This window comes from Micromesistius poutassou, assembly GCF_964030765.1.
Source record: "Micromesistius poutassou genome assembly, chromosome: 7".
NCBI classification, from domain to species: domain Eukaryota; kingdom Metazoa; phylum Chordata; class Actinopteri; order Gadiformes; family Gadidae; genus Micromesistius; species Micromesistius poutassou.
Window position 1 is genome coordinate 15,659,481 of NC_140277.1, and position 25,507 is coordinate 15,684,987.

At 47.3% G+C, this 25,507-nt stretch overlaps 2 protein-coding genes across 2 annotated transcripts in view; both read right to left on the reverse strand.

The window, feature by feature from the left end:
• Window positions 1-442: 442 nt before the first annotated feature.
• LOC311350341 (coiled-coil domain-containing protein 6-like) lies at window positions 443-17,353 on the reverse strand. The gene is made up of 9 exons (XM_084470346.1): window positions 16,937-17,353; window positions 15,459-15,608; window positions 13,841-13,969; window positions 12,923-13,026; window positions 11,994-12,154; window positions 8,713-8,869; window positions 7,910-8,010; window positions 4,797-4,918; window positions 443-704 (listed from the first exon to the last, which is right to left on the reverse strand). Exons 1-9 carry the CDS (start codon window positions 17,195-17,197, stop codon window positions 471-473), a joined length of 1,419 nt encoding a protein of 472 aa, XP_084326472.1. The 5' UTR covers window positions 17,198-17,353; the 3' UTR covers window positions 443-470.
• A 1,002-nt stretch (window positions 17,354-18,355) lies between these two features.
• LOC311350225 (uncharacterized protein) overlaps window positions 18,356-25,507 on the reverse strand; it is a gene marked incomplete at its 5' end in the record, with an annotated part of 32,947 nt that continues 25,795 nt past the window's right edge. Inside the window, 9 exons of the mRNA XM_084470226.1 lie at window positions 18,356-19,871; window positions 21,453-21,526; window positions 22,379-22,516; window positions 22,668-22,751; window positions 23,306-23,377; window positions 23,753-23,915; window positions 24,273-24,363; window positions 24,475-24,879; window positions 25,013-25,466. Coding sequence (XP_084326352.1) covers window positions 21,473-21,526; window positions 22,379-22,516; window positions 22,668-22,751; window positions 23,306-23,377; window positions 23,753-23,915; window positions 24,273-24,363; window positions 24,475-24,879; window positions 25,013-25,466 — 1,461 coding nt within the window. The 3' untranslated portion in view covers window positions 18,356-19,871; window positions 21,453-21,472. The remainder of the gene's footprint in view (window positions 19,872-21,452; window positions 21,527-22,378; window positions 22,517-22,667; window positions 22,752-23,305; window positions 23,378-23,752; window positions 23,916-24,272; window positions 24,364-24,474; window positions 24,880-25,012; window positions 25,467-25,507) is intronic.

The following is a 25,507-nucleotide window of genomic DNA, read 5'->3' on the forward strand; positions in this document are numbered from 1 at the left end:
AACAGATACCCAGCCTACCAGTCCCAGAAGCGCTTCATTTTCAGTCAGTCCATTCCTTTTTAAAGAGCGTTTAACCAACGCAGCGCACACAGCCCCGGGGGGGCGGAGCCAGCCTCTTCTGGGGTGCCGTGGCGACGCGTCTCCGGCGCCACCCCCACCCCCACCACACCCCCACCCCGCTAACTTCAAACCACATAAGCCACTTTTTTTTTGTTTCCATTTTATTTTTCTTTGCGTTGTTTGGAGTCGGCAAGAGCAGAGCGTGAAGAGACATGTGACTTCCAGGTGTGGGGGGGGGGGGGCGGTGGTTGTGGTGGGGTGGGGTGGGGGGGTGGCTGGTAAAGATGGAAGCTGCTTTCTGCTGTAAGCGCCGGGGCATTTCCAAGCCACACGTGTTGGCGGGGGGGGGGGGGGGGGGGGGGAGGGGGTTAGGGGCGGGGAGGGGGGGGGTCACCTCGGGGGTGGGGCTCTTAAGGCTGGGAGGGGGGCTGCTGCTGCTGCTGCATGGAGGAGGAGGAGGAGGAGGAGGAGGCGGCGGCGTGCTGGGACATGGCCGCCGGGGAGGACATGGACTGGACCATGGGCTGGGCGGGCGGCGGGAGGGCGGGCTGGGCCGTCAGGGCCCCCGAGTGCGTGTTGGGGGAGGGCGGCGGGGTCGGACGCTTGAATTTGTCGGGGCTGGTGCTTCTTCGCGGGGAGGGCCTCTGGGAAAAAGAGAGAGGGGGGGGGGGAAAAAGAAAGGAGAAAGAGGACAGTTGTTAAAAAGGTTATTGACATACAACCCGCCGCTTGACATTTCCCCAGTCCCCCATTATCAGACGGTCGGCGTCTCGGTGAGTGGGGGATTAGTGTGGGACTGTACGTGGTGCGCGTCCCTAAGTGGCATTTATCTAAAAAAAAAAAAGGCTAGTTCTGGGTTCTCACTAATTGCAGACTGATACCCATTTTATTGATCTGGTAATCCGTTTTTCTTTTGCATCTTCCCACACACACACACACATTACTCCAGTACCCCCATATCTTCATGCTCCTCAAGATGGACGCAGGAGGCGTCCAAAGTAAGCGGCGAGGGGGCGCGAAGGAACAAAAGTTTTCCTTTCAGGGAAGCCCTTGGTTGAAACCCCTAAGCGGTCTATTTAGGACTCACAGGGCAGCATTGTAAGGAGATACATGGTAAGAAGAAGAAGAGGGGTGCCGAGGGAAAAGCAGCCCACTGGAAAATAAATGTAATGGTTGCGGGAGAATCTAGGTCGAGGCCTGGGCTCAACGTCTTGGGTGGGCCCCCGGGTGCAGAGGGTGTTGCTAATCGAGCTGTACAGTCGGCGGCAAAGAGACGGACGAAACAGGTTGTACTGGGAACTCGGATGCCTTACTACCTTTGGTCTAGGGTTAGTACGAGGAAAGAGCAAATATTTATCTTCATGCAAGAAGTAAAGCATTGCACATTGATGCAGTTTATAATCTTCTTAATCAAAAATTCCTTTTAGAAATTTCGCAACACTAGGCGAGGGAATCGACGAACAAAATACAAAATATCCTTTGGTTGGAGTTCTCATTCAATAGGTCAGGCCCCAGGCCCCAGAATGCCTAAGTGATAAGGTGCTGCCAATTACTCAGCAGTGGCTGATCAAGATTCAGCCAGGCGTATCACATCAGCGTCATTTTCTCCACCGCAGGGCTCTTAGCCGTGTTAATGGTTAATCCGAATGGGTTTAACAGAATGAATTCGACCCGACACTTACGGGACACTGGCCAGAGTGCCCTGAATGCTACCAGCACAGGAGAGAACGGTAGTCAACTCTAGAGCGGCTTGGGGAGGGACAGAGGGGAAAGTAAAGGGTATTGCTTTTTTTGTTTATTTTGGGGGTTTTTAAAGGTTGCCTGGGTTGGGATATAAGAATCATGTCCAAGTAGAAATACAGTACTAGGTAGGCCTGGGAAATAAAACAATAAATGATCGTATCGTGATAGACATTGGAGTATTTATAACAGTGGAAGGTCATGTTAAGTGTTAGACATAAGTGATTAAATCCAGCATGATAATTCCTTGTCTTTTTAGGTCATTAAAATGATCAATAGTTATCGATCAATATGATAAAGTTATATCATGACATGTCTTTCAGTCATATCGCCCCAGGCCTAGTACTGGTAAGCAGCGTGCCCATATACACCACGCCGGTCGGTGTACTAATCGAGAGCTGAAGGCCACTAGCTTGCCAATAAGAAGCTGGTGTTTTAAAGATAGCAGACCCTCTCTATAAAATGCAGAGTATTGTATATACGAGTCTTGTTTTGTCAAAATGACCCACTCAAAAAAAAACAACTGAGATCTGAGATCACAGCTGAAGTCTTCAGACACTCTTCAGACACATACTGCAATAAAGCCACAGGACAATTAAAAGCAAACTATGAACCAAGCCAGTGTCATACAGCTTTTATAGTGGAGGACACCCTCTATAAAATGGGTTTTTGGACTACGATGGCCCACAGAGTTTAGCGTCCATCTGCCAGCAGACAGGGTGGGGCGTCCGCAATAAGGAGGTCATTGATAAGGCCCGGGACAAACACCTCCTGGGTGCTTTCAAGATGGGTGGTGGAGTGTTTAGCACCTCTTAAACACGTTGTGGGAACGTGATGTCCATTACCAGGTAGTGAACACCGTCCAGAGATGACGGGTTCCCCTGCTCCGGGCCGTGTGTCCGATAGAGGCCACATGGGCCGATAGAGCAGATAGAGGCCTTCTTAAATAAATACATGTGAGTCAACCTCCTCATCACCAGGCCCAGTTGAGTTCCCTAATAGGAACACCCAGAGTAAACAGTGGGTACAATAACTCACCAACTCATGAGCACTCACTAAGAACTCTTAAATAATCTGCACGCAATGATTTTAAAAAACATAACATAACTATTAATGGTTTTCACTATTATTATATGACTATATTAAAAAAAAAATCTGTTTTTGGTACCAGATTGGCTGATTGAGATCAGACTATAAAAACCTTAATCGGTCTGTTGTTTTAGTAGAGGTAGGTTAAGGCAAAATCTCCAAATCGAATCGATAAATCTGATGCAAACCAATGCAAATTTGACGGTATAAACTTGATGACAAACAAACAAGAGGTAGGTGGCAGGTGAAATAATAAATCAGGGAGACGGAAGGCTTAAACAGCAGTCACTCTTTGCTTGACCCCATTAGTGTTTTATTGCCCCTAAAAGCTTTGTGTGCTAAACTAAGTAAGCTGGAGCACACTTGCAAAGTGAACAAAACTCACTAGGAAGGTGCTGAAATAAAAGTAATTCCTGCTGTGCAAGCACTGCAGACAACAGAAAGTCCATAGGCAGGTCCAAACCCTAGGATTATATTTCCTAACCGTAGGAATCAGGGATTTTTTGCAGAAATGCAAACAGTAGTGTCACCCAGTCAATGTTTCAGGTGCAATTCAAAACACCTTTTTGGGCTCTGTAAATAAATAACTTGCAACTATTTAGTTAATGCTTGACACTGGATTTTAGAAACCTAAAATAACAATAACAAGACGGCTAATGAACTAACTATTTTGTGTAGTCTGTACTTCCTAACTATTTTGTGTAGTCTGTACTTCCTTACTGTTGTGTGGTTTGTACTTTCTATGTATTTTGTGTGTTTTGTACTTTCAAACTATTTTGTGTAGTCTGTACTTCCTAACTATTTTGTGTAGTCTGTTCTTCCTAACTATTTTGTGTAGTCTGTACTTCCTAACTATTTTGTGTAGTCTGTACTTCCTAACTATTTTGTGTAGTCTGTACTAACTAACTATTTTGTGTAGTCTGTACTTCCTAACTATTTTGTGTAGTCTGTACTTCCTAACTATTTTGTGTAGTCTGTTCTTCCTAACTATTTTGTGTAGTCTGTACTTCCTAACTATTTTGTGTAGTCTGTACTTCCTAACTATTTTGTGTAGTCTGTACTAACTAACTATTTTGTGTAGTCTGTACTTCCTAACTATTTTGTGTAGTCTGTACTTCCTAACTATTTTGTGTAGTCTGTACTTCCTAACTATTTTGTGTAGTCTGTTCTTCCTTACTGTTGTGTGGTTTGTACTTTCTACATATTTTGTGTAGTTTGTACTTTCTACATATTTTGTGTAGTCTGTTCTTCCTAACTATTTTGTGTAGTCTGTACTTCCTAACTATTTTGTGTAGTCTGTACTTCCTAACTATTTTGTGTAGTCTGTACTTCCTAACTATTTTGTGTAGTCTGTACTTCCTAACTATTTTGTGTAGTCTGTACTTCCTTACTGTTGTGTGGTTTGTACTTTCTACGTATTTTGTGTGTTTTGCACTTTCAAACTATTTTATGTAGTCTGTACTTCGTTGAACTCTAAAATCCCTCAACAGGAGCTCTAATGTGAATGGCCTGGCGCGGCCACACAAGGGGTGATAATAACTCAGGGAGCTCTGAGAGCTCATATGAATCATATGATTCAGCAAGACATGAAATATGATTATTTTACCTTAACATTTAAAAAAAATATTTGACCTACCGCATTGAAAAAAACATTCTCTTAAATCAATTTTGAATGAAATTCAGACATTTGTGAGTGATTGGGGAACATTTCTCCAAAGACGGGAGTCACAAATAGTTCATTTAAGCATAATAATTGTGGTGAACACATCAAGCTAAAAGTACACCAATCAATGTTATTCGTTAAGTTGCGGTGTTATTGCAACAAGCCGTCAGCCCGGTTGTGGGCTGATTTGGGTTTTCTGAACGGACCCACTGGGAGCACGTGCAGCGTCGTTTTTTGGACCTACCGCTACGGCGTGGGAGGAGCTTCCATGGACGTGAAGGGCTGGAGGGTTGTAGTGGGAAATGCCGGCTCTGGACAGGGTGGCCGGGGGAGTGAAGCCCACCGTGTGGCCGCCGTACGACAGACCTGAGCAGGGGAACAACAACAATAACAACAACGCAGACGTTTAGGAACACAGAGCACTGGGGTCTGCGGTCAATGTTTGTCCTGGAGAAGAGAGCAGGCAGGAAATCAATTTCACTCAATGGGGTGATGGATGGATAAGGGAGGGTCTTAATATGTTTACAAAAAGGTACTCCATTAGATAGGTCAATAGGTCTATGCATTAACAAAGCGCATAATTAAGTCTGCAATAACCAATCTCTCATGCCGTTTATATTGTGTACATCGGCCTACATTTACTACGATAAAAAATATGTCATCATAAGGCCTCAGTGCTATAGGGCCGATATCAAGCACAGTAGACGGACGACCAAAAGATAATACCATCAATTCACAAAAACAGGAAACAGGCTGTTCCTGTACAAACAAAATTGATAATTACTCAAAGGGCTGTGAAGTTGGTCGATAAATTGGTCGATGTGCACAATTCGACTGAATTCTCATTGGTCGGCCAAACGCTGGTGTTATTATTAATTTATTTCGAATCGATTTGTTGTAGAGTTGGTCGAATTTTGGTCAACCAAGATTTTCTTTGACTATAGGTTGACTAAAGCCCTAGCATCTTCACCCATTTTTGTGTCACTAATACTATTGTACAAAATACATTAAATAGAATAAACCACGATAAATTCATATACATTCAAATAAACAAAACCGCCATTTATTTTATATGCCCCGTGTCCGACATTTATTTTCGTGGTATGACCCGCTATATATATAAAGCGGGTCATACCATTGAATGTCATTGAGTGAATGAATGTTATGCTAAAGTCTGAGGGTAGCTCAGACAACATTGCTGACCACTAGTTGCACAACAATCAGTCTGAATCCCCAGGCACACATCTGAGTGTTAAGAAATGTCCTATATTGCTGATTCATACGAAACTCTGCGGGGGACACAGCGTTGAAATAGGGCTGAACGATTTGGGGAAATATTCTAATGGAGATTATTTTGACCAATATTGCGATTGCGATTTAATATGCAATTTTTTACATTTATTAAGTTCCTTATGTATTATTCACAAAAAAACAATAAAATCATTCTTTAGTATGACCAACACAACATTGGAAGCAGTCAACATATAAACTGCTCTTTCCTTTAGGCCAGGCCGATGTGTTGAGATGAATTGATAATATAACATCTTTATTTTACTATTGAATTGTAAAAGAAAATCAAATATAACCCTTACTGATCTCCAGTCAGTAACGGTAACAAATCACAAAATAAAAATATAGATCGATTTTTTTATATATATATGTATATATATAAATTTTCTTTCTTTTTTTAAATCACAGCCTTTGCGATTTGCATATCGCGTTCTATTACATCACGATTTCGATTTGAATTCCATTAATAGTTCAGCCCGAGTTGGAACAAGATGGGCAAAATGGTTGTGCCATCACAAGAACCATGTTTCACAGTATGCACTTTGTAATTTCAGAGGAGCGCCCCCCCTAACAAAGCTCTGGCACCCTTCACGACAAGCACTTGAGGTCATGATGTGTTGGATTCATTAGCACCAGCGAGCGCCATCAAAGTGCTCATTCGGACGGGCTCCTTGTGTAATCCTCGAGTCTCCTGTAGTGTGGGAAAATGTCAAGCAGCAGTCGAGTTCAACCCTACTGGCCACAGGGGCAGATGCCTTTACCTTTGGGGGATACTATAAGAACAAAACACATTTCATGTCACAGGGCAACGTATTGTTGTTGCATTTGGTTGATTTTAGCGAAAACATATTGCGGAGGAATTGTCACTGAATGTGAAGTCTGTGCAGACACCCTTATTAGGAGAGGAAAAGCGACAAGCTTACCTTTTACCACACTACTTTAAATCAATTCTCCCTCAGGAGGAATTTCTCCTGGAGCTTTGGACCTTGCCTGGCGTTTATGGCCTTTACACGTCGGCTAACAGGAACACAATGTACGTTTGAAAAAGGCGGCGGACGCCTTCCACCTGCCGGGGCGCTGCTACCCGAACAGATGAATTACAGCTCAGCTCACCGTATGGGAGCGCGCGGCTCTCAGCCATACGTTGAAACAACGCGCCTCTTTGTACAAGTGAATATGCACTTGAATCCAACAACACCTCTCTGTGGGGATGTTGTGTGAACGTGAACCCGAGGAGCACCAGTCCACGGGTTCCCCTTAGTCCAACTCCAGCTATCATGTTTGGACAGGTTCCAACATGGATAAAAATGATTTGGACAAGGCACAAATGTGCCGGAAACCAAAGTGTTATTGTGTCAAAGGGGGGTCGATGTGCATTCTCAAGGGACATTCCAGCTACCAGGGATATCTGTTATATGCACAATAAAAAACTCACGCGATTGGCTGTTCTGTTTGGGACCTAGCCAGAGACCGTTGTGAATCAACGGTCTCTGGAGACAAATAAAATCACACGCTAGCCTAGTTTGTATGAAGACGGGTATCCCTTAATATCAGTGTTTTTTTTGTCCCACGGTTAAGCTCGGTGGCCGTTTGTTTGTGTTGTTTTGACAGTTTTGGGGGTCTGACCTCGTCGGTGAATAGCAAATTACAAATCTGTCTTGATAAAGTACGTTTACTGTTCAGGCGATAAGCAAACGATACCGTGATCGGTAGCAACACCGCATAATATGCATAACATGCATAATATGCATAATATTCCCCTATTATCATCAGCAAACTTTGTACCTTTATTAGATGGATGTCAATGTTTTCCGATATGCTATCAGCTGTACGAAGGAGTGGGCTGTAGCCACTTGTATAACGTGCCTGATAAAATCATATCAAAGTGTGTGGGACGCAAATATGAAGGTTCATTCTGTTACATAACTCGGTAAATCAAGCTGTGTGCGTGTGTGTGTGTGTGTGTGTGTGTGTGTGTGTGTGTGTGTGTGTGTGTGTGTGTGTGTGTGTGTGTGTGTGTGTGTGTGTGTGTGTGTGTGTGTGTGTGTGTTTTTCTGGCACACGCACCAGGAGATATGGGTCGGCTGGAGCTGGGGGAGGGGGTGTAGGGGATGGGGCTGGATACCGTCCGGGCTCGCAGGCCCTGTGCTGACATCTCGTTGAAGTACCTGAAGGGGGACGGGGGGGGGGGGGGGGGGACAGGGTGGTGGTGGGGGGGGATGTGTTACACAGAGATTTACACCTCGTCCATAAAACACTAGGGGTGGGAAAAAAATAGTAGATTCTGCGATGCATCGCGATTCTCTCTAAAACGATGCAGAAAAATTTATAAATCGGAAACAAATTTATTAAAAATATATATACATATATATTTTTTATTTTATTAAATTTGTTCGCCTGCTGCAGAGCGCTACAGAAAACTCCTTTCTGCCTGCGGGTTCTCTGCGCAGAGAACCAGATCTATTTATCTACTATAAAATATTAAATAAGGTAATTCATCTGTTGATGGTCTTTAATGGTCATCACACAAGTAGGAAGTGATTAGCAAACTCTGAGTAAACTCAGATGTGTGTATGTATATATATATATATTTTTTTTTTTCTTTTTTGAAAACCCCGCATGGAAATGTACATAAAAAAAAAAAAATTGTTGCACCGAGATGCATCGATAATCGTTTCAGAATCGTTTTAGAACCTCTGAATCGGAATCGCGAGGTGCCAAGAGATTCCCACCCCTATAAAACACTTGCATATTGACTTAATTAAAACAGACAATTCCCGTCCGGAGACAGGGAGGGGAGGGGAGGCGAGGTCCCCGCCCCCCCAACCCCCCCCCACTGTGCGAGCCGGGGGCTGCTGCTGCTGCTGTACCTCTCGTCGTCCATCTCCAGGCTGGACTCGCTCTCGGAGAGCTGTCGGCACAGGGCCTCCCGTCGCTCCATCTCCCGCTGCAGCTTCCTCTGCAGGCGGATGTTCTCCTCGCGCATGTGCCGCTCCTCCTCGATGTACTGGGCGCGCTTCTCCGTGTCTGTGGGAACAACACACGGCGGGGGGCAGGGAAGGGGTCAGGGTCAGGGTCAGGGTCGGGTGCGCTCGATTATGGAATTGAAATCATAGTCACGATTATTTTGGTCAATATTGAAATCTCGATTTTTCAAGTGATTGTTTTTGAAAACACACGATGCATTTATTCATAATTTCTCTCCATAAAAAAAACACTTTGTAAATGTGAACTTTGAAATTTCCCCTTAAAAAAAAAATACACAAAATGGTCAAATAGAAAATAATGTCCAGATATGTATCCAGCTGTTCTGCAAGTTCTATAAAGAAAGAAAACAATAATAATAAAAAAAATAATAATAAAAATAGCTTCAACTCGATATGAGTTTGGTGATCGTTTCACGCTAAAAATCGAAATCGTTATAAAAATTTGATTGATCGCCCAGCCCTGGGTCAGGGTCAGGTGTGCTTGCCGTTGGACCCAGACAGGTGGTTGCGTTTCAGAAAACGTAAGCCAACAGCGGTAAATGGATCAGATTAATAATGCCGGTAAATAATATGCAAATAAAAATGTGCAAACGTGCAATGACATAAAATCGATAAAACCAACAGGTTTCACTCAGGTTCCCGTTCAAGTGAAGTGAATACACAGCAGCGGCTGGAATAACGGATCAAAACACACAGGCAGGACATACACAACGGACAAGGAGTTCTGTTCACGAGGGTGGCGGGCCGCTTGTGAAACCCAATGTCTGCACTCCATAAAATAAAATAAAAATAAAAAAGGGCCAGAAAGTATTCACCCTGTCAAAGTAGGTCAAGACCAGTTTGAAATAATGCAGTGGGCTATGAGGCAACTGCTACTATGATTTCATCAGCTTGCCCATAGCCATGACCCCTGGTCCTGATCTCAGCCTCCGAGCCCAGTCCCAAAGAAGAGGCTCCCTCTAGTGGCATCTGCTTGGTATGCCACTACACATGCTCTACAAAGAAATGTTAGTATTAAAAGCTAAATTACAACATGCAAGTAGAGGTGAAAAAGGTTAGCAAAGTAAAAAAGATGCGTAAAAAAAAAAATGCGTAAAGAGTAAGGGACAAACGAGTCATGCCATGAAACCCAATTGAACTGAGGAAATGCCGTTCTGAATCATGCCAAATGATGAAATAAAAGGTTGAGTCAGCCTGTGCAAGCCTCACCCCAGGACACACTGCCAAGTGTGTCATTATAAGCGGCACCCTCGTCAAAATAGGTTATGAAATGTAGACACGCATTTGAGCAGTACTGCAAGCACTGCAGTGCAAACACACAGAGATAGATAGGAGATAAGCCTCCAGCAGTGCGTTGGGTCTGGGAACACTATGCACCAGGCGCTACCGCCCTGAATCTGGTCACCGGTACCACAGGGCCCCCCCCCCCCCCAGGACTCTGCGCCCGCGGGCCTATCGGTTACGGAGCAGTGTCGCGTGTCAGGACGGCAGCCCGGAGTGCCGGCGGCGGCGACCACAAGCGTATTAAAGCGGCGGAGGTCCTGCCAGGACGAGGTCCCGGGCCCGTCTTCTGGTGGCGTGTGAAGAAGAGGAGACGACGTGACCTCGGCGAGACGCGCCCAGAGAGACCGGGGGTTGGAATGTGAGCCGTGTTGCCTGGGTCGCCACCGGAGCCCGTGTGGCGTTACCGTCCACCCCCCGGGGCTGGGCCCGGATCCAACTCTGACCTACATTCCTCTGGAGTGGCGGAATCGCCAATATTTTCCTTCAAAAACGGCTATTTTCATATGGAGACCGGCCTTCAGGTTCGCTGAAGCCAGCACGTAGACACCACCAAGTTAAATGTATGATCGACGTTATATCGACGCCGGAAAAGCTTTGAACATACGGATGTGGCCCCAATCGCCTCCCAACCGGCCAAACGCTACGTCTGAAGAAATCAGACGTACCGAAGAAATCAGACGTCAAGCAGGTATCTATCCTCCCTGAGGGGAGAGACTTAAAATATTGTAACGGAGGAACTTAAAAGTGCACCGACAGGGGGGGATTTTTAATGCCCACCTACCAGTGTGGTCGCGAATCGCAAACAACATGGCCACCACCCGCTCGGAAATAGCCCACATGAAAGCGGACCGTCGGGACATGAAGGGAGGCCCAATCGAACTTGTCAGATGAAGTGCTTTCGCTTACAGTCGCAGTGACCAGCCTTCAAGGCCAGGTGGGTAACTCTGACAGACTGACTGACGCAAGGACATGGAGGGGAGGATGAGGAGGGGTGGTGGCGGAGAGTCGGCAGCGAAACGCAACCGGACTCCAGTGCCCCTGAAGCCTTTTCCAAAGTTATCAAAGGGCTCTAGCAGATGGACCGGAATATCAACATTGATGGCTTGCACAGCACCTCTACAGACAAAGCGTGTCCCTTCTCTACAACGGGACATGGATTGTCATATTCCCCCGATCACACCCCCAGCGTTGGCAAAGCCAGAGCCGCATTCACCGCCAGACTTGTAGATCCCAGAAGGGCCATGGAGCCTGTTCAAAAGATAGGCAACAACTAATATATGGTGGTTGTACCCCCAGTATCTCTGCCCAATTCCTGTTTAGAAAAAACGCTAACGGACTCCCCCCACAGGTTCTCTGCTTCTGAACTCCTCGGTCTGTACGTTGAACAGAGCACTCGTATTTCTCAATCCATGTAGAACACAAAATGTAGGGCAAGTGCTTTACAACCCGAGGAACAAATATTGCCTTCAGATTGAGCATATTTAGGAAAACCAATAGTTTGCCTCCACTATCTGGGTTATAGGTCCTCAGGACCACAGGGGACCACAACGGCAGGTCAGTCGATGGATAATCAACCCTCAACTCATACCAAACCCTGCGGCAGTCAACTCATATACCAAACCCTGATGGGGTCAACTCATACCAAACCCTGAGGCAGTTAACTCATAAACCAAACCCTGATGGGGTCAACTCATACCAAACCCTGAGGCAGTTAACTCATAAACCAAACCCTGAGGCAGTCAACTCATACCAAACCCTGCGGGGGTCAACTCATAGCGTTGACCACTGGTCAGACCCATTGGCCATCCCAGACAAGGCCTAAGGTCGGGGGGGTAAGGTAAGGTAAGGTAAGATAAGGTAAGGGGGGGGGGGTCACTCACGTTGTAGCTCGGTGGTGCGCAGACTCTTCTTCAGCCTCTCCACCTCGTTCTTCAGGAAGCGGATATGCCGCATCATGTTCTCCGGTGAGTCGATCTCCATGGAAACGTCCCTGGGAGAGGGCGGGGCCGACACGGGCTGGTCCAGCTTCTCCTGGAGAATCCTGAGGGGCGACCCGACGTATGCATGATGAGGTCACTGTGAGTCACTAGGCCAAGCAGGCGATTGGCCAAGAAAGGGGAGGGGAGGCGGTACATGCATGCTAAAATACCAGCCGCCAAGGACTACCAGTAAACAGCGTCCATTTCAGGGACGGGAGTGAAGTATCGGTTCAAGGCAGGGTGTAATGCTATATGCCGTATACATGTGTTTTTTTGGCAACATAACTCTTTAACCTCCCTCTCCTGACCCGAGTTATCAAGTGCGGAGGAGATAAGGGCGGAATAGCAGTGGTCTGGAAGAACCACTTTCACATGCTGCCCCGTCTGAACAACAAACTGAATTAATAAAGCCCATTAAATAAGCCACACCCTGCAGATACTTGGGCTCAACTGGGGCATCGGTGGGTAACCAAGTTATTGCACAGAGACATTGGATGGCAGACTCATCGGATGGCCTTTGTGCATTTGACTACCTACTGTATTATTACATGTCTTATTGGGCCCAGATAAAGAGAAGCTGTACTTTGAATTACACAATAACCTGGACAGGCTGGACATATAAAATATAGGTACATTCTTTTTTTTTAGACCTAGACTTGGGATGAAATGAAAACTGCGGTGAATAATTCTATATTTTGACAGTATGAAAGTATAGCTGATAAAAAGGGGGAGCCATATTGCAACACGAAAAGCTTGCATCCTCCTGCCACGGTCCTTATTATCATCCGGTATGCTGTTCACGTCTGAACGCGAGCCAAGCCACCTCGCACCTCTTCTCCGCCTCCAGCTTGTCCATGCGCTTCCACAGTCGGTTGACGAGCGCCTCCTGCTCCTGTTCCAATGTGTTCTCAAGGTCAATCTTCTCGCGCCGCAGCTGGAGGAGAAAGGAGTGACAATAATGAGCCCCGGGCGCAGCTCGGCCAAACAAGAAGCTCAACGCCGACGGTGAGTATTCACGCTCCCCCCCCCCCCGCTGCACCCACCCACCCACGCAACCGTTGTACCGCCCCCCCACTGTCCGATGTCGAGCGCTTGCTTCGCTGTCGGGGCGATGTGGTGCTACGAGTGACTCGATTACAGACACACTGTGATGGTTGACTTATTTTGTGGGAAATTAACCATGGTTCCTTTTTTTTTTTTTTCTTTTTTTTTTTTACAGCACTTCGATGTTAATGCTCGAGTGATTACAGCATCCAGGCGAAATGCATCACGTCATTCTACAAATGCTCTTGCTGACGCACACACTCCATGGTTGGTTTGTTGGGGAGCCGCAACATATGCTCATCCCGATGCAATGACAGCACTGTCCTATTAGACTTGTCGGATGTGTGTGTGGGGTTACGATATTGAGAGAGTATTTCAAAAGTGAAATCAAAAGTCCATCAGGAACGTTGACTGTGTGCGTGTCTTTCATGACTAAGGCCCTGTCCCAATTCTCCCCCTTCCCCTAGATTTCAGCCCTAACCCTAGATTTTGCGCGTAGGGTGTACTTACAATGGTACAATACTTGGGGGAGCAAGGGGGAGTGCTGTTTTTTCCCCCTTAAAATCCACCCTTGAACGCTAGCCAGCTCGGGAGCTGACTTTGCAGCGAAGGGCACTCACCGCAAGTGTTCTTGTTAAGGGGAGAGAAATGGGACTGGGCCTTTAATCTTCTGACCGAGTGAGGACTGATCCACGCCCCGTTACCTGCTCCAGCGTGAGTTGCTTGGAAATGGTGTCATTCTCCATCTTCTTGATCTTCTTCATCAGCTTGTTGACCTGGAACTCCTGCTCCTGCTCCAAGTGCTGCTCAAGCTCTGCCTTCTCGTGTTGGAGCTGAGGTGGAGAGAAGAGCGGAGAAGAGGGCATGTGGTGAATAAAGAAACAAGAAACAAGATCAAAAACTACGGAAACATGAGGGCAGTTGAAGAGGAGTAATGGGAACGGTGAAGGAGGAGACGCGTGAGTCACCGAGAAACAATTTGATGACTGCAGCGGGCAGATCTGGTGTTGGATTGTGCCACTTGCCCTACATAGAGGGAATCTATTGAAAAGAGGGGGGGGCTACAGTACCATGCTGCATTACTCCTTTGATGGTAGTTCTCACAAGAATGGCCTTTGTGAAACAATGGCCAAGCTGGAGTTCGAAAGAGGGAACTAGCTCAGCACGGATTCAGAAAGGGGACATTCGTTTGGATCGTGGAAAGAATGACTCAGTATTGAGAAACACTGAATAATATCCATCCAGAGGAAATGTTTCAGAGTAAATGTACACGCAGAAGGCTGACAACCACCAAAAGAGGGCAAACAAGCTTTCTTCCAGTGTGTTCTCACATGACCAACTGTGCAGCATCCATTCATACACGAACCCATACGCCGCCACAACCCCATTCAAACGGTCGTAATGTTTTCATTTGTAATGAAAACGGAGGATCACGTCACTGCAGAACCTCCCCAACCTCCCGTCACATGAGGTGACATAGTACGAGTGAGGCGGAATGGGAACGTGTTGATATTCTAGGGCATTTTACCCGGGTCAGCCTTATCATGCCAGATCTCCAGAGAAATGCCTTGGGACAAACATTCGAACAACACAAGCCCTCTTTACAATACAATCACGCCGCACATTAGCTTGTTTTGGTTATTTTACTGCTACATTACTTCACAGTGTGACACATCAGAGTGAAAGCACTAGCACATAAACTATGGCCTGCGTGTCCATGCCAGGTTTTGGGGCAGTAGCAGATGTAGGTCTGTTTTATGTTAGCACACAAGAGAGATAACAAAAGGCCTAAACAACAAGCCCATCTGCACAGCGTTTAGCAGAGGTCTGCTTGCACACGAGCAAGTGGCCAAGCCGGATTCAGGCATCTTAACACGTCAACAAACCACCATCCAGGCCTATAGCTCCCAGGTCCCTCCATACAATCCCCCTTATTTGTAACGAGCCAGACTATGTCCTGATGTTGGGAGAAAGAAGACGTGGAAAATCCTCCGGACCAAACAACAAGAGTAATTTGAGAGCCATTAAGGGTAGCTGGCAGCCATATTCATCTTAGGCCTTTTACGCTGTCGGGCAAAACCGATACAGTTGGTCGTGATGCAGTGACCCCCCCCCCCTCGCACACTCTCTGCCACAACATACACAGCCAAACCGTATAACAACAAACACACAGCAATACAGAGGGCACATTCTTAAATGTAACGCCGCAAGGCTTAGTATATGCATTGTCACGCTGAAAGAGAGCATTAGGAAGCCCTAACAATTCAAGAAGCACGTTTTTGGAAGAATAAAGCAACGGACTCCCTTGTGCAAAGGACTCACCTGCATGAGTTTTCTTGACAGCTCATTAGTGAGAAATTCCTCTTCCTTCTCATAGTTGACAGCCAAGGTCTCCTTCTCCTTCTGCAGGGCCTGGATTTTCTTGAACAAGGTGTTACTGATGAACTCTTCCTCCTGTTCGGCCCTCGCTTGCTGCAAAACAAGACATTGTGTTCTTATAAAATCCTGTGCATGTGCTCCACACACATCCAGATTAACACACACACACACACACACACACACACACACACACACACACACACACACACACACACACACACACACACACACACACACACACACACACACACACACACACACACACACGGTCCACCATCTGCACTCAGATTAGCCACAAAAGCAACAAAAGTGGAAGTGTGGAATATTCGTTTGCACCACAGAAAATGAAAACGTAAAAAAATACAAACGTCTTTCTGACAGTTGTGGGGAGACATTAAACTGGGGGTTTCTGCACAGAAGGTGTGAACAGAAACAAAAAGAACTGTGGTGTGCGAAGTGCGTGTAGCGTCTTCGTCGGTTTCATATCGACCACCTAAGCCATTAGTGACATCAAGGACAGCTTTTACGTTGGAGGGTGGACACAAATCTATCACGCGTTTAAAAATGATCAGATGTGAATACATGGCTGTGACCACATCTCCTCAGAAGAGGTGGGTGGGCAGTGTGATGAGGCGGGCTGGGGGGGCCAGTATTTGATTTGAGCTGGTGGGCACCCAGCAGAAGCACCACCCAGCAGCAAGGCCCACGCTATCAATACGTTCGTAAGAAAAAAAAATGGTTACACCTGAACACCTGAATAATAGATCAATAATTCGGGGCGAGTGACGCATTGATACACCGTAGCTACAACGCTACGGCTAGTAGACAATACACACACACACACAGAGCAATCTGTCTTGGAGCAGCGGTGGCATAACGTGGTGACAACACCTTAACAAGCCATCTGTTGAGCAACCACACCGTGGTACGGCTTTGATCGATCATCCAACGTGACGACGTGTGTCTCCAATCCGCCGCGGCGTCTGGAGCCGGAGCCGCCAGTAGCAAAACCATTAACGTTAGCCATTAGCATGGCAAAAACAAAACAAAGCGTGCTAACTGGCTGGCTGGCTGGCTGACTCTCCCTCTCAGGCAGACGCGCTGCTAGCCGAGCCCCGCTCACTTTGCTAATTTAGCCAAGTAGCAACTCTCCCCCCTCTCCCTCTCTCTCCCTGCTGCTGCTCCCTCAGCCCTCCGAGGCGGCTCCAGAACACGGGTGTGTGTACATTTAAGACCCGTGGTGGTGGTGGTGGTTGGTGACCGACATCACATCACGCCATACGCGATCCGGTTGAACGTGTGTTGTCCCCGGGTGGTGGTGGGTGGAGGGGGGGGGTCGGGGTCCAGCAGTGTGCGCCCTCCTAACGTGGGGGCTAGCGTGTTAGCCAGTTAGCTTGTGTGTGTACTGTGTGTGTACTTACAATGGTGACGCTAGCCTTGCGGAGGTCCCGGTTCTCCTCCTGCAGGGCTTTGCACTTGAGTTTGAACGTTTCCAACTCGATCTTCAGAACTTTGTTCTCCTGCTGCAGGGAGGCCAGGCGGTTCGTCAGCTCCTCCAGTCGGAACTGCGAGATGACCACACTCGGCTTGCCCGAGTTGTTGGACGCCGAGGAGAGGGACATCGGGGTGGCCGAGCTGCTCCCCGCGCCGTCGGTGTCGCTCTCGCTCGCACTGTCCGCCATGGCTGTGTGCGCTAGTGACAGTGTGGTGTGGTGTGGTGTGGCGGAGAGACGACCGTGTATGTGTGTGTGTGTGTGTGTGTGTGTGGAGGAGACGACGGTGTGTGTGTGTGGAGGAGAGACGACGGCGGCCGCGGTGCTGGTGGAGTAATCACGCACGTTCGCAACGGAACGCCGTGTGACCTTGCCCACGCGCGACGCGAAGCAGCGACACCTGACGGCTGCTTTGGGTATGGACCCCATCGGAGAGACATGAGTGTGTGATTTATGAATTCATTGAGGCGTGTTGGAATTGGTAGGGGGGCCGGAGGGGGGGTAGGTGATCTATGACATGCACTGTGCGGTGCCAGTCTTTATAAGCCCTGACACCTGAAGATTTGATGACGCAAAGGTGAGATACACCAATTCACATATGACTCATATTCATCGGTTTTGTCAACCGACAAAATAACATGATGAATTGCTATGAATATAAATGGGTGAACTAAAGCCCATGTGAATTGCAAAACACTCTTTCATTATTCGTAGATCAATGATTCATAGATCATTATTGTTCATAGATAGAAGCGCTGACGTTTGAACCTGGTTTGAACGGGAAGAAACAAACACGAACATAATAAACTGATTTCAAAGACAATGCATTTTATTTTGTTTGTTTTAATTTAGTTTTTTAAAGATGTCTAAAACATTTGTGTTGGAACCATCTGCTATAGCCTCTAAAAGAAGATTGAAAACCCAAAGTGCTAAGTAGTTACATTTCAATGGCTGTGTTAGTAAGAATTGTACATTGAAAAATCTGTTCTGGTGAAAACACATATTAAACAAAATGGACAGTTATTTGTTAAACCATATCAAAGGATTCCCCCCCCCATGATTGACATTACAGGAAAAGGGGATTTTGACACGACAAACTAGTTTAACTTCATTTGCATAAAATCAAAGTCCTTAACATAGTTGTTCATGTCGGCATCATAAACATCAGCACACTAAAGTCTGAGGCAACACACCAGTAGAACGTCACACTTGAACTACATGGGTATCTATTCAAAACCAATACAAAAAATAGTGCCTAATGCAAAGTAAGTTTTGCCAATGACTTATTGAAAACAATTCTATTCGTCACTGCATGTACAAACGCTCAAGTCTAAAAGGATCACACAGTTTTAGAGTTAAACACAATTTATTCAATGCTTAAATAATTGCTTTGACCATCCAGTGTGTTGTCATACAATAGTCTAACTTTCAGCTACAATCAAAAAAAAATGCCTTTATGTGTCCTTAATGTGTGTATGATTGTAACAAAGGAAATACCAAAAATCAAATGCCCCAGTTTTTCATTGAATACCACAGCAGCCTTTTGAAAACCAAACTCAACACACTGCTACACAGACAGTTAACAGTGGACAGAGACTCCTACACCTTATAGCCAATACACACAACACAGTTATAATTTAACAGCGAGCCAGCCTACTAGCGTTTACATTCAGCTGATTTCTTTCCCATAGCAGAAGCTGCCCTTCAGTTTAACATAGACAGACAAGACATTAGACCCTCAAGAAGCGATAGAACATATTTTTTCTTTGTATGGTTTACTCATCCCCAAACATGATCAATGATTTAATGGTATCATTTTGAAATCGAAAATATAAAATTGGTGACAAATTTTAGGGCTATATGTCTACACGGATAAAGGGATTTATATTTAATTTTGAATACAGTGTTTGCAAACTTGTAAAAATTGTACTCAAAATAATGTGAACAGCATGCATGAAAATATGAATACTCTAAAAGGATTTAATCCATTCCCACATCGGGAATAACTGAAATTTGCTTTTTTTTGTGTGTGGAAATTTCCTGTTAAAATTGAATCAGCTTCTTTCATATACAAACATTATACCTGCTATAATAATTAATTGTACAAGAACATGTGGAAATTTCACTCAAATCTTCCTTAAAAGTGGAACCATTTCAATAAATTTTGAAAGCACTTTGAAAAGTGAGCTCACCTCAGTGCGTTCTCTACCTGTAGCTTATCCTTTTTTTTTTCTTAAGAATTTTACACGTTGTAAATTTATGTACAGAAAAAGAGTCTCGTCTAAGTTCAGTTTTTAAAAAGAAAGGGGGGGAAAAAATCAACCCAAACCATTTACATCCTGATAATAATGGGTCCAAGAAAAAAACTATAAGGCGAGTGTTGAAGTGTCAGAGGTGTTCTGCTTTGTGTGATAGTCCCACAAACTTCCCTACGATTCTTCCACCACTGGAGCATTTTGTGCCATATTTGGACACAAGGAAGTACAAGTTTGGTTGCACCAGTGTGGTTGTTGTTGTTGTTGTTGTTGTTGTGATATTTCTGTCTGTCGTTTTTATTCGGTTGGTACAAACAAACAGCACTCCATTAAAGCCCCCAAAAAACACACCATTGGACCAATGGCACATACGGAGTGGAACCAAGCGGGAAGGGGAACCATCTTCCTCGGTTCCACGGACAGGAAAGGGAGGGACCTCCGGGTCTGTTGATTGACAGGAAGTGCATGTTTTCCCAATATGCATGCTGAAGTGGAACAAGGCTTCTTCTGGCTCGGTTCAAAGCCAGCGAAGGAGGAGAAGCTCAACCAGTGGAGTACTCCGGCACCCTCTTGTTCTCGGGAAACATGTCACGTGGTTTTCTGCCCACCTGGAAGACACGATGCAATGTGTTAGATGATCGCAGGAGATCACACGAGAAAAGTAGTGTTTAAAGGATCTGGATCTGGGTGATCAAATCAACATAACTGCCTCTCCTGGCTTCACTGAAACATCTGTTAACAATAACATTGAAACAGTATCCTCCTTTAAATGCAGTTTTTTTGTGTTCATAGAGAATCAAATAAATGGACTGTGGGCAAACAGTTTATCGACTATTTCACGGTTAGTTTATATCTTGTATTGATGAACAAATCTGTTAGCAGAGTATAAAAACAAGTATAAAAGTATAAAAACTAAACTTAGCGATAACAACCATAACATATTGCGTGGTTCTGTTGGGTTTTAAACGGTCTAAAGTCACTCAATGCATTCATCTTGTAGTGTATAAACAGAGGCAGGGATCTGGCTTCACCAATGGGATCACAATCTCTTTTGTTGTGCGCTCGAGTCCTTTTCACGTGTGGGATTTGGCGGACAAAAAGAGACACAGACGCCGTCAGCGGGACAATGCCACCGCAGGTGTGTTGTGATTACTAGGCCTGTTTCTATAGTGAATATAATTGACAGACAAACAACACCCATACAACAATATGTGTCTTTGTGTGACAGGTGCACACACGCACACGCACATGCACACACACACACGCACACGCACGCACACGCATCGCGTGTATTTTCCCCAAGTCCTCCTACATCCACAAACATCAACACAAAACCCACAAAGACACACACAAACACAGGGCTGACAAAAGCTAACTCAGCTAAGTCAGTGTTAAAGCTGGTGAGGGGAGTGAACGGCTGAAATACAAAACACAAGTGGACCATAGCTACAGCTGCAGTTGAGAGCAGCAGATAAAGGTATATTGGAGATACCGGCCACTCTCTTCTCTTTAGTGGAAGATGTCCTTTTGGTAATTTTACAATATAGATGAGCGGAGGGGAGCTCCATAGCAACATAGAAACAAAGGCTAAAGAACGAAACTTTTTTGCTTTAGCCCAACACAGACCGTAGCTTGACAGATGCAAAATTTTGAATTTCCACGATCCAAAATCGACTTGGGTCTCAGGGCCCTAGTTAGACTAAGGTCTAAAATGCAGACGTCAAGGCGCAAAGTCAAAGTACTTTGTGGGCGGTTTTCTACGGCGCTGTTGCTATTACGACGGCGAGATGAATGAGATTTGTGCCTCCTCGATGGCCGCAACTGTGGGTCTATTTAATGATATGCGGCAATACATTAACAAACATCATTTGTTACCAGCATTGTATACATTATCGTTATCGACTTGTGTTCATAATATGCATGTGTCCCCCCCGTTAACATACATCGCCATGGACTGTATTATGTGTTACGTGTTTAGTTTGCGTGTGTTTAAACAGATGGGTGCGCACACACACGCGCACCAATTGCGCCGGGCGCAAGATAGGGCCCTCAAGTGTGCATGACGACATTAAAACAATATGATTCCATTTATTTTCTGGGTCGCCGCTACAAACAAAGATGCACCAAAACGGGCACGGCGTGTTGCCTCGGGCTTGACGCTGTTCTAGAACTGTCGGACAGGCGCTCACCTGACAGAAGACCACCATCACTACGAGTTGAGCTTCTTCTCGTCCTTTCTCCTGCCGTTCCTGGTCCCCTCCGCCTGGGTTGGGAGGAGCAAACAAGACAATCCGGAATAATTACGACTTGAAAGTTGCTCTCTTATGGGGTCGACGGTAGAAACGTGAGATCCATCACTGCAACAAAAGAACACCAGAGTGAAACCAGATTGACCAAACCGGAGTGGTCCACACCGGGTTTGCCTGAAACCAGATGTATGGAGCAGAAAGGAAGCTAGGATAGCATTTTTGGGTTTGAAACAATTTTGTTAGCAATCTATGACCCTTAAGCAAACCCAAACAGTAAACCAAAGGTTAAATAGTACTGTTAGTATAGTATAACATTTAAAAATAACATGAATTCATATCTATAAATCAGAGGGACGGCATTGTTAGCATTAGTTTAGCATGACAAAAAAAAAAAAACATTGAAGGATTCCACAGTGGTAAAAACACGGTTTAGAGAAGCAACATGGGTATCCATGTTGTTAGACACTGAACACAGAGAAAGACCACAGCGCCCACAGCAACCAAGACCACCACACGCCGCTCCGAGGCCGCATTCCAAAAGGCCTCTGGAATCTATCTAGCCACCAGCAGCGGTTTCAAGGAGAGATGATTGAGTGTTTGTCATGTGATCAAAATCAAAGCCTTCACTACGGCTCTGTGAACAATTCAGTGTACGTAAGGTTGTTGGTGTAAGAGCCGGGAAACACATCTAACGTTTCCGCTTATCCACGCAGCAATTTGTCTCCCTCCTCCGGTTAAAAAAAACAACCCCCTTCCCCCTGATGGTCCGAGGGTTATCGCTCAACGAGAGGAGTGAACCATCTCAATCATCCCCTTTGAATGTCAAACTCAAACACACGGCCAGCCCCTCCTCTGGATCGCTGTACTGTTGCCGTGCCAACCTCTGACTCATCCATGTGCAACAGGGAGCTATGCCAGCACTGTGCCTGATCCCACAGCTCCGAGGCTCCTCCCAGGTTCTCCGGTATGGGGGAAGTCACGCGTCGGATGACCTTTCGGATGACCTGGAGAGCCGGAAAAGGTTACGGACAGACACAAGGACGCGGTGATTGCTCGGGGGGGGGGGGGGGGGGGGCCTGTGACATGGTGACAATGTTCAACCGCCTTGTGAGGGGTAACAGAACGATTCAGGGCGGAAACGTGGTTGTACGTTACTTTTCTAGTGACCAGGTTACCGTCCTCGTCGATGAAGTGCTCCTCCGTCATCGACTCGACCGGAACATTTTTAGCTTGTTCTCCCTGTAAGAGGATGTAATTAAAAAAAAAAAAAAGGGGAACACAAAGGGAAGTACATCGACCGGGATATAATACGTGCAAACCGCAACCGATCACCACACCCACCACTGAGAAAGGAAGATTCAGATTAGTAGTGAGGGTGAAAGTTAGCTGTGAAAAGAGAGGCGTCCCCACTTTCAAATGGTAGAACAGCAAATGTTTTGTTTTTTCATACGTGTATCAGAACACAGACACACACCGACGTCTATGCACCGTGACATCCGACACGTACAGCTACAGTACATTATAATCACACATACGTACGCGTACTGTACACAGAAAACGTTGGGGGGGGGGAAAAAAGAGCAGCTTTGGAAACGGAGCCATCAAAGTGGTGGAAATAAGCAAAAACAATTGGCCACCGTGACGGTAAGCATGACCATTGTTTTTGATCTAAGAAACAAACTCACTTTAAACCAATCCAAACCAACCACAACAAAGTCAACGTAGGCCGGGAGCACCCAAAACCACACCAAACTAGTGACAGCCCCGCCGTCCCTCTCGGTGAGGCCGGGTACCTTCAGAATGACCCGACGACGGATGATTTTGGTTGTAATCGTTCTTTCCTCATCGGGCTCACTGCTGAATTGCTAGTGAGGAAAGGCATTGTGAGGTTATGATGGAAAGACGCTTTGAAAAAGGTCAGCGATTAAAGTGGTTATTTGAGGATTGGTACGATTCGGCTTTATTTGGTTCACTGTTCTTTGAGAATAAAACACAAAGTTCTCGTTTTTTTTTCTATGTGAGTTTACGATGTATTAAAAAAGGGAATCCACGTGGCTCTGAATCCACGATCTCGTCGTGCCTGTAAAAAATATGGATTACAGAACTGGAAAAAAAAATGCTTTCAACAAAATAATGAACTTAAAAGTATTTTGAAAGTATTTTTAAAGTAGTGTACATTACACTTTGTCATCTCGAGGTGCGACAATGTCGCCCCGTCCCCATCGACCGCTGACCGTTACCTGGGCTTTTCTCTCCGTCGCCGGGGCTCCGTCCGTCCTCCTGCCGTTGGCTGAGTCGTGGGACCCGTCCTTGGGCGAATGCTGTGATTTGTCACCGTTGTGCCGGGACCGCCCTGATTCGCCTCTGGACGAGGACGTGACGGAGTCGCTGGAGTTTTCTTGGCTGCGGGTTCACGGGTAAAGCTTAAAGCATGACGCATTGAAATCAAGCAAATAGCTGCTAACACACAAAACACCCAATAGTGAATCAAATCAAAAGCGCTGGCACGACGCAAACAAGAATGTACGTTTTCTAAAGCGGAAGAACAGTCGTGATTACACTGTGAAACATATAGAGTTTAATAAAAACGGATAAATTGCTTAAATTTATACTCTGCTTATTAAGGTACTACAACAAACCTCAGCCACAACAGGGAGAGGTGAGGCAGTCACCGAGATAGTTCAGTGGTGACACGTTTACACAACAACGCAGCGTACAGCCTACAGAACGCGGGGTCCAGAGGCGACCGCCGAGGCGTACCTGGGCTCGTGTCTGTCCAGAAGGTCCGAGCTGAGGCTGCGGCCCGGCGTGGGCGGCTCCACGCGGACGCTGGACGTGTCGCTGTGCCAACCTGGAAGTGAACACCGGAGATCTTTTTCTGCCTGTTCCACTTGCCTGAGAATCTCCTGAACCCTTGCCTCGGTCATTTCCTCGCCCTCCTCCTCCTCCTCTTCCTCTGAGCCTCCTCCCTCCACCTCCTCCGCAAGAGAGCCCAGCGCCTCCTCGGAGAGCTCCTCGCTCACCACCTCGTCCACGCGTCCGTCCTCCGCCTCCTCCTCCTCTTCGTTGGAATCGACGGACCCGACGGGCCGGCGCTCCGCCAGCGCCTCCGCCCAGGGCTGGTGGAGGGGGGGCGGCGGGTCGGGCGGCGCGGCCTCCCCTGCCTCCGACGGGCCCCCCCCCCCCACGCCGTCTCCCTCCGCCGCCGTACCCCCCCCGCCGTCACCTACCTGGACGTCCCCCGCGCCGCTCTGCTCCGCCTGCTCCCCCCTCCCCCCCCCGTCCTGTACCCGGGCGTCCCCCCCCGCGTCCCCCTCCCCCTCTCCCTCTGCGTTCCCTCCCGTGGCGCGCGTCGCCTCGGCGACCGCTTCCGAACGAGGGGCGGGGTCTTCCGCGGACCCGTCCGCCGCTCCGTCGCTGCCGCCGCGTCCTTCGCTCGCCTCGAGTCGTCGCCCCCCGCCGCCGCCGCCACCGGCCCCCCCCTGCTCCTCCGCGCCCACGGCCCCCTCCTCCGCACCCGCCGCCTCCCCCCCCCTCGGGGGCATCCCGGCCGGGCCTCCGCAGCCCGGCCTCGCTCTGCATCCCGCCCGAAGCCTCCTCGATCGTCTCCAGCCTCGCGCGCGGCGGCTCGCACTCGTCGCACTCTTCCTCCGTGGCGAGAGTGACCTCCCTGCGCGTCTTCACCACCTCCTCCAGCTTCTTGGTCACGTTCTCGATGCCCCTGCTGAGCCTCTCGTGCTCCGGCCCCCCCCAGAGCGTCAGCCCCGCCGCCGCCGCCGGCGCCGCTGCCGCCTCGCCGCCCTCCGCCCTCCTCGCCTTCTCGGGCGACGAGCAGGACGTCACGGAGGACATGGAGGACAGCGAGGGCGAGGAGGTGGAGAAGCCCATCTCGATGTCGCTCCTCTCCGGGGAGCAGAAGATCTTGGGCGGCCGGTGGTCGAGGAGCGGCGCGTCCTGGAAGAAGAAGAAGCAGCCGCCGCCGCCACCGCCGCCGC